The sequence below is a fragment of the Pezoporus flaviventris genome, unplaced genomic scaffold (assembly GCF_033815535.1).
Source record: "Pezoporus flaviventris isolate CSIRO_AGI_PZ_B2104156 unplaced genomic scaffold, CSIRO_AGI_Pfla_v1 ptg000021l, whole genome shotgun sequence".
Classification (NCBI taxonomy): domain Eukaryota; kingdom Metazoa; phylum Chordata; class Aves; order Psittaciformes; family Psittacidae; genus Pezoporus; species Pezoporus flaviventris.
The window spans coordinates 8,700,793-8,712,879 of record NW_026892569.1 but is presented as its reverse complement, the minus strand read 5'-3'; the positions used below and the strand labels follow the sequence as shown (position 1 = coordinate 8,712,879).

At 35.6% G+C, this 12,087-nt stretch overlaps 1 protein-coding gene across 5 annotated transcripts in view; it reads left to right on the top strand.

The window, feature by feature from the left end:
- The window catches only part of ERC2 (ELKS/RAB6-interacting/CAST family member 2), a 501,303-nt gene that overhangs the window by 225,010 nt on the left and 264,206 nt on the right, over positions 1–12,087 (top strand). For all 5 annotated transcript variants that reach the window (XR_009743832.1, XR_009743831.1, XR_009743829.1 and 2 more), the window contains one exon: positions 3,572–3,707. Coding sequence is in view for 1 of the 5 variants with exons in the window: in XM_061455881.1 (XP_061311865.1) it covers positions 3,572–3,707 (136 nt within the window). In the remaining 4 variants the exon portion in view is untranslated. The remainder of the gene's footprint in view (positions 1–3,571; positions 3,708–12,087) is intronic.

The window sequence follows — 12,087 nt, the reverse complement described above, 5'->3', positions numbered from 1 at the left end:
AAGGTAACCAGGTGGCTAATTAAACCTGGGAATTTAATGAAATAGTGTGATTTTTCTATAGCTATCAGAGATGAAAGCATTGGAGTTCAGACAACGGTTACACACTACTGTAAAATCTGAAAGATACATATATGCAGAAACTAAATGATAATATTTATTCTAGAAAGTTGGACTGAAGGAATCAAAGGGAGTTAGAACTATGAGATCAATTTGTACGCTGTTCCAGATGAACAAGAAAAAGCCACAAATGAAGTAAAGCTAGTCATTACAATTAGAAATATTAATAACAGCAAGTACTAAGTGCTGCTACTGTTTTGATATTTGTCTTTTTGTTAATCAAGGAGCTGGGTATCAGTATCCAGGATACTGCTGTCTGTTTCTTTCAAAAACGTTTCAACTAAAAAAAAATAAATAAAATAGAGCAAAAAATAGGGTCTCTAGGTTCTTTGGTTCAGACTTCATAAAAGACAAAGCTGTAAGGCTCTATAAGAATTTTTTGTCTTTTTCCCTTCATCTGCCCTGTTTGGATCTGTGATATTCTTATATACCTAAAGATTTAGCAGTTATAGTTTGATGGTTCTTCAGCAGTATTAGAAAGTAGAGCTTCTACAGTTTACTGATTCCTGTGTTGGCTGTCTAAGCCATTTTACTGGAAAAGTTGTTGGATGCTGAGGGAAACAGATGTAGGCATTGCTCAGAACATCATTTCTTTAAGGTCACTGTAAAAGAATATATAGCAAGCTTCAAAATGAGCTGTAACAATGTGGAAAATCAGCTGCGGATTTCATCTGAGTGCTTTGGGGCAGTTAGACTATCAAGCAAAGCATACTTCTGCATATGTTTTAGTACCTGAATATGATTAGTGTGTGATGGTAAGATCAGTTCTACTGCCCAGACCCCCCGCAGCATACATTTCACATTTTGAAGGTGTACATCTTTAACAGTAATATTTTATTTTATTCTGTCTAATGAACTTTGTGGTCTTACAGCTTTAAGTTGAAAAAGTGTAGCAGAACACAGTAAACTAATTCCTCGTGATAAAGAGTAGTGTAGACTCAACTATGTGCACCAGCATAGCTAATAAACTCTGTGGATATTTTGTACCTTATATGGTAATATGATATTTTGTGACAATTCTGTACTGTTCTCAAATATTATTCTATTTCTTGTGCATAATTTTTAGTTAGTCTGATCTTCTATTTTATTCAGAAGTATTTCAGAAGCAGAGCCGTGTGAAAAAATACCAGAGCAAACATACTAGAAAAAATACACTGGATTATGGACTATGTTGATGTATAATTGGTATATTTGCTGTTTAAAAAAAAAGAGTGGGGAATGTAGTCTTGTATTTATTTCTCTCAAGAGCTCCTCCTGTACCTTTAAAGAAGGCCTAAAAAAACCCTACTAAGGATTTTTAACTGTAGCATTTTCTTTTCATTTCCATAGGCATGTAGTCAGTTGTGGAAGAGAGAGAGGCTAGGATACAGCTTTCTTTTATTTCCTTCTCGTCAAGATTTTGCATATCACAGGCACCAGATGTTTTCCTTTGCAGCTTTACCATGCCCTACTTTTCAGTGTGGCATTAGATAGAAACTGAAATGGGAAGTTGTGAGAGGGAAGGGTGATGAAAGAAGCAGTTAGCGTTGGCATAAAATTGAACTTCTTACAGAGATTAAATATAAATTAATCTATCATTTACTCAGCATTAGGTTGGAAACCATTTTATATTTTAACAGCACAAAGTCATATTACACCACCAAAATTTCTGCCAAATACCACATTTCTATATGATGTTTTGAAAGTAATTTTTTCTGATACTCATTTTGGTTATATGCTGATTAGGTCAATGTTTATAATTGTTACATGGACCCATGTCACATGGAAGAGAACTGATTTTCACCTGGAGTTGCACAGAGCATCTAATATGTATTTGAATACTTGATTGAGAAAGACACAGGGCATCACTCTAAAAGTCTTGAAGATACTTAACCATTCTTAAAACTCTGTGATAAAGTACTCGTGATCTGTGCTATACTCCCAGGTCTATTGAGGTAGGTCTCATGTAGGCAAGTTTCCTCTGACCATTGTGTAACGTGCTATTTATACTTTAATTTGGGGATTTGACAAGTAATTCATACTTGTCTTTAAAAAATATTGTTTATTAGCTTGATGTAGACTCTTTAAAAAAGCAGGGATTTTCATTTGAATTAGTTCTAGGCAAGTTGTAGTTACTGTTTTACTGATAATAGATTAGCTTTTCTGTTCCATACCGTACTTATAAACTTTTAATGAAGTGTCATCTAAGAATTTTCAATTACATGGTAACAATTATTGACTATAGCTTAATTTTTATTTTTCAGTATAAATAAGTAGTGAAAAAAGCCCCAGTGACAGGACAAAGAAACCAGCCATGGAAGTAAATATAACATGTCGTAGTTTCTTTCGCATAATAAAATCAGTGCAGGAGAAGTATTCTGCAATTTTTGTTTTGTTTTTTTTTTTTCACTGAAAATTGTAATGTGGAAGGAACAGAGACATTTTCAGTGATCCTTTTGGGAATTAAATAATATTCTCTTCATTTGCCAGAATAGGATTAGTGAGTAAAGCTCATTAGGAATTTGCACGTGACTTTATTTTTATGTAGATAAAAGGCAGCAAATTCCTCAAAGTCAGAGAAAGTCAGGAAAATAATATTTAAGAATCCAAGCAGGTAGAAAGCAAGGATGTTTTTTCGGTTCCTGCCAGGCAAAATTATTTTGCCTTCTTTCTTAAAAGGATGCATGCTAAGTATCAGAATCAGGAAAGCTTCTGGTAACTTAATGAATAACGTCCACAGTAAAAGATAATTAAACATTGAAACAATAAAAATTTAATTTTTTTTTTATTTTTTTTTACTGGAGTACAGCCTTAACAGAAGTAAATGTGGAAGTTGCTCAGAAATCTATTTGTTGATAACATTTTTTAGAAAGAAAGAAGTCTCATTATTAAAAAAACTAGAAATGTAATGGTTTTGTTATGTGCAAAGCTATCTGTAAAGGCGTCATTTATTCTTCATGGTGTATTTATGACCTGACCTTCTACTCCATCTCATTTTATTCCTCGGAAAAGATGTATTTATAGTCCAGGTTTTCAAAACCAGAATTTCACAACATACATTAGTCATCACCTTCACCTTCTGCTTCCTTTGAAATTAATGCTGCTTAGAGCACCCAGTAAAATTGTCCCGAACTCACCGAGTGTGTAAGGATTGTTGGATAATCTCTTTCTGTGACAACAAAAAATTTTCTTCATAGTGCTTAAAACATGTATGAGTATTTGTGAGCAAATGGTAAAAAAGAAAAAATCCTGAAGGCCTGAATAACTGCTTTATTATTGTATAATCTGCTGGTATTATAGCTTTCTTCATATGGTGTCTTGAAAACAAGATGAAGTTATATTGTTTACATCTGATAGTAGGAATACTTGTATCTGTTGAAGAATCAGTCTTGTGTTATAGTCACAAGTTAATTTGTAGAGAGAAAGAAGTGATTGTAGTCATTAACACTAATGCATATGTGTATGCAATTCTTAGACATATGAAGGACCAGAACAAGAAGGTTGCCAATCTGAAGCACAATCAGCAAATGGAAAAAAAGAAGAATGCACAGTTGTTGGAAGAAGTTCGTAGGCGAGAGGACAATATGACTGACAATGCTCAACATTTACAAGTGAGTTTATTTTTCAGTTGGGTTTTAAAACCGTCAGAGTTCACTTCTGTTTCACTGTGTGCCTTCTAGAATGTGTAATGAATCTCTTCCCACAAAGAGCTGATGGCTCTCTCCTTTCCTGCTGGGGGATTCTCTGCTGACTTCAGTTGCATCTGTGAAATTTTTGCTACTTAATGGTGAGGAGAAAAAACAATAGGATTTGAAGCCTTCTCATAAGGATTGTGTTTTGCTTATTTAGAAGCAAGTAAGTCATTATGGCTTCTTTTGAGAAGAGTCAGAAAACAGAAGGATAATTATCCTTTCGGGATTCTATTTCTATGCTTTTCACAGCATTATATGTACAAGCCATAGTGAGGTAATGTAATACGGTTAAGAATTTCAGCATGTCTGAGTATCACATAACAGTGTCCTGTGATTTTGTTTTATTTATTTTTTTCTTATTGGTCAGAGGTTGACATCTAGGTGATTATCCCTATAAAATAGAAACCAGTTTTTCAAGCGCATTCAATTGTATAACAAATTCCACCATATTTTCCAGTGTGGAGACTGAATGCAACAACATTTGAGAACCATAAGCCCCTTCCTGTTCTGTGTTTCTTCTAGATGTAGCTCTCAAATTTAAATTCCACTGCCTGGAAGTGAAATTCTATATCAGCAGGGATACCATCATCTGGTTGCATACTCAGATCATTTAAGGAGTGTGATTTGATCTTAAGGCTCTCTATGTGCATGTGTAGTGGGTTCAAAGGGTGAGCATAGATTGCCTAACAGGGTAATTAATGGTAAATTTAGAATCCTTACCAAAGATCACTTTTATCTTATGTACTTAGATGTAGCATAGAAGAGTACTTGGGACAGCTATAGCTGTCTCATTTGACAGATCTCTTACAATCATTACTGCGCAGCTCCTACGTCAGCACTTTATTTACAGTTGGAAAAAGAAAAAGATTTCCCTATATCTCTTTTTCTTTTTAAGATAGGCTTTGATACTTATTCCAGGAGAATTTTTACAGTTTGCAAGTTTTTAAGTTCAGGCATTGAGATTTAAAAAATAATTAGCTGATCTGGTTAAATGATACACTGTGGTCTAGGGCATTGGTATTAAAGGCCACAAACCAAGTTTGATGCTTGGCTTCTAAATTATTCTCCAAGATCTGACCATGAAAAACCCGTGAAGTATAGATTTCTGTAAACATCATCAATGCCTCCATAGCCAGTGTTCCTAGGCAAGTCTAATTTACAGCGTGAATTGGCTTTGATCTGGTTAATCTAATGGGTTTCTGGATAATTTCCCGTAGATGAAATTTGACCCTCACATGCTTCATATGCTACTGTATTTGTCATGTGTTCCTATATGCAAAATGGAGAGATCAGCCCAACACCTGTCTTCAGGCCTTTGGTGGTGAAACAGTATTTCAGAATCAAATTTAGGAAATGATACATTATTTATGCATCTGTATAGTGTTATGTATACTTTATCACCCTGGTCTTTACATACTGATTGCATCACCATGCATTCCACTGCACTAGATATAGTCATGAAACCGTACGAAGTATTTGGTCTGATAATATGACATATCAAAATGAAATTCAGTGTTGAGCAGCTACATACAATTAATGTGCCTCAGTAAAGTAAATGAATTTGATTTCCAAAATAATGCTGAAAAGATAAAGCTCTATCAGAGTGGTGTGATCGCTAGAGAACAGAAGTCATTCCTAGCATCTTTGATGTAACTGCTATACTAGAAGCTTTCAAGTTATGTGATGAAACTGGGTCCACCAAATGGAAGCAGCATGGCTGAACAGCCTGGATTTAGAAAGAGAAAACCTTGTCTGGTGCATAGCTCTTCTGTGCTTTTCATTTGCTATAAAGCATTTACATACTAAGAACGGTTTATGAAAACCAGTTGGGTAAAAAATGTTACTTCTCTGTTATTATTCCTGAAAATATTAATATTTAAATATTGTGTACTTCAAAATGCTACTGTCAGTAATGTATATATGTATGTGTTGGTGCTGTGGCCCATCCTATGCTTGCTGAGCTGCTGGGAAAGTGAAAGAGAGGATCCCAGCTGATTCTGCCTATTAGTAGGTGCTTTGCATTCCCTAGCTCTTCCTTCAGTAGCTACATGAACAAGAGGAGGAAATGAGTACTGGTTGTCTGTGTGGCTGGCATGCTGGTACAGCTAATCCTGATGTCTCTGGCATAGTCAAAATAGGGAATCTGCTGCTCTCTTCAGTTTCCTGCCATAATTAGTTGTTGTATTTCCTATGTCTAAAATGTTTCCTTATTTCTTTGGCTTATTTATTCCCACGCCATTTGGAACATTTCTTACTATTGACCATTGTGTTCATGCAGGGCTGGGTGTGTTTCTGTCATTGCAGTTTGCTTTTTTAGTGACTTGGACTGGCTGTCACTGCATGGATCACAGAGGAAGCAAATCCCCCTAAATGAAAATGGCTTATTTGACAGTGATGACAATGTATGATTGTTTCTTTCATAAGATTAAGGAAGATGGGGTAGTGGTAGCATTTGTTTTTATGTTTTTTTTTAAGAAGTTCTTTTGATATTAAGGAATCGTTATTCTCTGTGGAAGTTCCTAGGGTTTGCTTTTGAAAATTAGTCACAAAATTAATTCTTCCAGTAAAATCTCATGATACTGCATCTAATGGAAACATGTCCCTGCCTCACATGTTGGGAGCTTGAGGTTTCCCTATCATTGCAAGATGCTGGGAGCTTTTATTTGTTCTCCAAAAATGCCACAGTGAATCTTTATATAAATAGGTTGACATTGAGTAGTGGAGGTAACATGACTCTGATGTGCATTTATTCTGTTGATAGGGGAGTATTTTGATTCAGTTTTTCACTGTTAGGTTTTGTTTGTTTTATATGTGTAGAGTAGTTACAAATACTGTGTGAGAGCATCAGGTCTTGTTCATATATGACTGAGAAGTAGGTGGTTGACTGGTAAAAAGCCAACCAAACTCTAAAGCTCCAGTCAATTAACCTTGGTATACAAAGGGAAATTTTTCCCGAGAGTTGTTTAAAATACCCCTCGCTCTCCCTGGAGTTTCTTCCCAGAAAATGCAAGTTTTTCCTCGTAGAAATTTTGATCAAGAGCACCGTGGATGCAGTTGTAATTTTGATTGGTTTCTATGGCTTCCTCTTTCAGGGTGCTTTTGATTTGAGGCTTTTGTACATGGTCACATAAAACTGTTTCATGTATTTGGCATAAGAAAGTTGTTTACTGCTGTAATATTTAGCCACAAATGCCTGGCTGCAGGAACAGAACACACCTGTAGGTGTGAGTATGCAAGCCTGAGTATGCAGCTACATTTGTGAGTGTTCTAGATTTGAATTTATTTAGGCATGTGTTCAAGAGGATACATATAATGCAGTATGTAACAGGCAAATTTATTTTCTTTCCTACCAACCCAAGAGTACAATACCTTCCTCAAGAAGCAAAACAGAAACTGAAGTTCTTCTCACGATGTGACTATACACAGAATTCAAATTGGGATGTAAGAGTTGACTAGATGAATAATCTGACAGAGTAGAATATTTGTTCAGTCTTGATATTAAATTTCTGTTTATAAATAATATATAGAGTTATTAAAATGTTGTGACTGTAGTGATCGAAGGATTTAAGTGAGGCAGGATTTGTGGGGAGACATGATACGAGACACATGATCTACTTTGGAAACAAGTTTCTGAGAGTACGTATGCATTTGCTAATTAAAAATAAAATTAATTAGTATTTCAATAAATATTGAATTCAGAATTTAGTAAACCATAGGGATCTGACCAACTTTTCTTGTTACTGTTTATAATACCTTCTACTGTGTTTAGTAGAAGCATCCAATATGTATAGGCATCTGTAACACATAGTGCTTATGTCTATGGTGTACTTGTTACATTTGTGAATGATGTATTGAGCTGTTAGGGTAAAGTATATCCTAAAATTCTCTGGCCTGATGTAATGATTATATTTGTTGGCTAGCTGTGATAAGCTCGGCTGAGAATTCACGAGCAATTATACTAGTCAAATTACATTCACTCCAGCCAAGTCTCAAGTGCTGGAAAAGATGTAGTAAGAAAACTAGTATAATTGTCCATGGGCCATTCAGGGCAAGCTGAAGCAATCAGTTGAAGTGCCATCCGTTTTGTGCAGTTCAAGCAGGGACTGAAGCTCTTCCCGTTGAGCTGTCCATTTGTTTTCTGTTAGGTTTGAAGAACTTCAGAAATCTGTAGGTTCTTTGAAGCTTCAGTAGTATGAAATAGTTCCTAGGGCTTGTAGCATTGTGTATATTTGTGACACTTTTCACTATCTTTTCAGATAAAAGCCTCTCAAAATTGGCTCACATCCTACCGTCAGTGCTTGCAGGTCAAGTTTGGGTCTCTGATGGCCCCATTTCACAGCACTCCAGGGCTGCTGCTGTGATGGAGAGTGCCCTGGGATGCCTAGGGAGGGAATTCACTTTTGTCTCCCTGAACTATCAGCTGTAATTGTGAGTGATGCTTCAGGTGTGGTTTTGGGGGGTTATTTGGATCTCTGTAAAATTGGAAACATCAGGGAGCCAGACTTCAGATTAATTCTTGGGACTGAAGAATAGTTGTGAGGTTTTCTGCTTTTTTACTTCCACAAATCAAGGGCAGACCTGTGCAAATCTTGCCAGACATGATGGTCATATATTACATAAGGCATCACAGCAGGAGAGCTGGCCCTTGAACACTTTATCATGAAATTTTTTGAGAATGGTGTCTCTAACATGACTTCATTTTTTTCTTCCTTTTTTTCAGCTGTCTTAAAAAGATAAGCCTTTTTGAGAAATGCTGAGCTAAGAGTTAGACAGGTTATAAAGTTGTACATCATTCCTCAAATCTCTTTGCCGGATATTGAAATGATACGAGATGTTTATTTCCCGAGATGCATTTTACTTGGTTCTTGTATGGAACGTGTTTGTTCCAGTAACACTGTTACCTCAACAGAGCTGAGAAGGAAAACATTTGCGTAACATTGAAAACTTGAGTGGGTTTGGTTTTGATCCTGATTTTCAAACCTGCTGTAATCACAACAAAGTCCTTTCTTTTCTCTAGAGTAAAAAAACCACAAACATGTATGTAATAATATTCCCATATGTCTCATCACATAGCCTCAAAGCAAATCAAATGTACACTTTTGTCTGATTATAGCTTTCATAAATGTAAATTAGGGATTTAATAGGTGAATCAAACCTTATGGAATCACATCTGTACTAAGTCCAGAAACACTTCTCTGTAGAAACTTTATGCAAACTGTCCAGTGCATGCATGTCACAAGTGACACTCAGGAATGAGCCTTAAAACAAAATGTTTAGTACCCTAATCTGCTCTGACCTACACAACTTCCAGGTGTTTCCACCTTTTCCTCTGTTTTATCTGCTGGAAAAGTTTTTGACTCTCCTAATGTTTTAAGTGCTTGGGTTGTTTGTCCCAGTTCTCTTCTAGGTGGCTTGGGTTTTCTTTGGGTAGAAATCCAGATGCTGAAAAGAGATATTTCACTAAAACAGTTTTTGAGGGAGGCAGTGTGTAGTTCTCATTGATTTCAAATATTATATATAGGCAGCTTGATCAGTGCTCTAAGCCTGTGAAACAAATTGTGTACAACACATACATTTTCCAGGTGTAAGTATGTCTCTTTTTAAACAGAGTCCAACATGTTAGCCTTGGCTTGTCACTGGACATACATGAGGCACGGCAAGAATTCTAGCTTTTCAGTTGGTTTGTACTGGCTGGAAATTTCCTCTTAGGTAGTGAATGAAACATGATCAGGAGAAAGTCCTAGGAAAGGAGATAGAAAAACTGGGTAGTTAATATTATTGCTGTCTGATTCTTGCCATGTGAATATCTGTAATGCCTTACTCCCTAAAAATAGCTCTTCAGAGATTTCACAGGTAGTCATCCTGAATCCTGAAAATTCATTTGTTTCTTTATTTTTCACTCTGTGCTTCAGCATATAATTTTAATCTCCATAATAGTTCCAGAAATACAAAATACACTGAAGACATTACACATTGCCATATGTTATTTCAGCATCTCTTAAAATAAAATAGAAGCATTGCCTAAACAAGGGGTATACCTGAAATGAATTAACTATGATTTTTCTATTAATGCAGTGTATTTTCTACTGCATTGTCTCAAAAACTTTGAAACTATAATATTAATAAAAAGGGGAAGCTAGGGAATGAGCTGAAGTCTTGCAAATAAAAGTGAACAGAGCAGTGTAATCAGTTCAGATACAGAGGAAACAATGGTGCCTGTTATGCAGACAGGCATTAGTGTATGTAGCTGACATAAGGCAGGAGAGAATTCATTGCATAAACACACAGCTTTGTATTTATTAGTGCTGAAATGCGTATGCAGTGAGAAAACACAACCTTTTAAGAAGTTAAAATCATGAGTTATTGTATTAAAAATGAATTTTATTTTAAGCATGCATCCGAAGGTGAACCTATACCTCTCTATATAGGAAGGCTTTAATGCTGAGTGTTTAGGAGATTTTTTATGTTTCTGTCTTTTTTAGTTTCTGTCATTTTGCAGGGAAAGATGGAGATAAGATTGGACTTTGCCTTTTACACCATTCCCTTCTGATTTCTACAATGTGTGGTGGAACAAACACTGTGGTCTAGCTCTGATAAGGAGAATTGCTCCTTTCTCATTCAGCTGTGGGCAAAGAGTAAGGGGAAGTAGGTGACCACTCTTGATTTTCCTTTCTTAATATTATGAGCAATGAAAATACACAGATGTAGCATCATGGAGATAAACTTTTGGAAATGTGTTCAGAGGCAAGAGAAAGGATAAGATATGCCCTGCAGTGCATCTTAACCTCTTGTTAAGTTTCTGCTATTGGGTACAAGTATTTTGAAACAAAAGTTGAGCTTTTTGCAAGTCTGTGTAACAGTCAGCTGCAAGAAGTCTTTCACTCTTCGTGTGAGTTAAGAAAGAATCACAGGGATTCGGAAGTAGCTCAGTGACAAATTCAGAAGATGGTATAAGCTACACCTACAATGAAGTTCTCTTTTTAAGACTCCCATGGACATGTTTGTGGAGAATACAGAAGATAACCTTATCTTTATTATGGTTGTAGTGTAAACTTGTTTTACCAGAAGTTTTGTAGTTAAAGCAGAAGCTTAATGATGCACCTGACATTTAAGATTGAGGACTGTAATTGTCTTGTGCTGTAGATACCCTATTTATGATTGTAGCCCATGCAAAGATATTTTCAACAACCTTATTTCCAGTGTTTCCTACAAAATGGTAATTTTTATGACTAGGTATATTTGTTAAAGCTGTTGCAAATACTTTATAATAAGTGAATTGATTCCAAGTGCAAGTGAGCAACTTTTAAATTCTCTTTGCTAAGTTCTCCATTTATAGTGTATTACATTAATGAACCAACATACAAAGAAATGGAAAAGTCAATATTTTATGCTAGTTTTCTGTAATACACCTACAGAATGCTCTTCAGTTTGTTCTTGTTCAAACATGTTTTTGTATGCTTCTGTTTTTAAACTGTAGGTTCCTTTGGGACTTGTAAAGTTCCGTCTTTGAGTGCTTCAACTGAAGTTTGGTCAGTTTGTAAGATAATTAGTATTCATGTACATATCAAATAGGTTTACCCTTATAAAGCAAGAGTTATGTACCAGCAAATGGAGAAAACCTAGCACAATAGATTAAGACTGTATGAGCATTAGTGATATGTTCATAGGTACTTTATTTTTTCTCTGCTTCTCTAATTATAGCTGGATTTTGCCAAGGTAGAGTGTAACTAGTAACTCCAACCTCAAAAATGTCCAGCCTTCAGCAAAATGTATAGCTTATTATAAATTTCCCACAGCTCAGGGAACATTTTTGTCTCTTGTGATTCTCTAAGAAAAAGGCAGGAACAGCATTTACTTAAAGCTGTCATTTTCATGTGGCTGAACATAGATTTTTAATAGACATTTTTAAAAAGTAGGACTTAACAAAACTGTCTTTTCTGTGATGCATTGATAACCAATAAAACAAAATAAATCCTTGGGTGAAGACTCAGGCAGTGGGCAATAGAAAAAACATAAGTGGTGACAGTATCGTGCATTGTATTAATAAATTATTACCAGATTAGAAGTGCATGCAAAAATCAGACTAATAAATTTAAGCAGGCATGGGACTGTTGAAGACACAGCTAGTGTATGTATCTTCAGATTTCTCACATAATATAAATATAAATTCAGATTGTAAACATGGATGGACGTTTAGGAATTTTCCTTCCTTGGCCTGTGGAAGTTCCATAAGTTGTGGATAAATTCCATATGTGTTGCTGAAACGTGTGTTGAACTTCAGCCAGTAGTTTAAGATTAT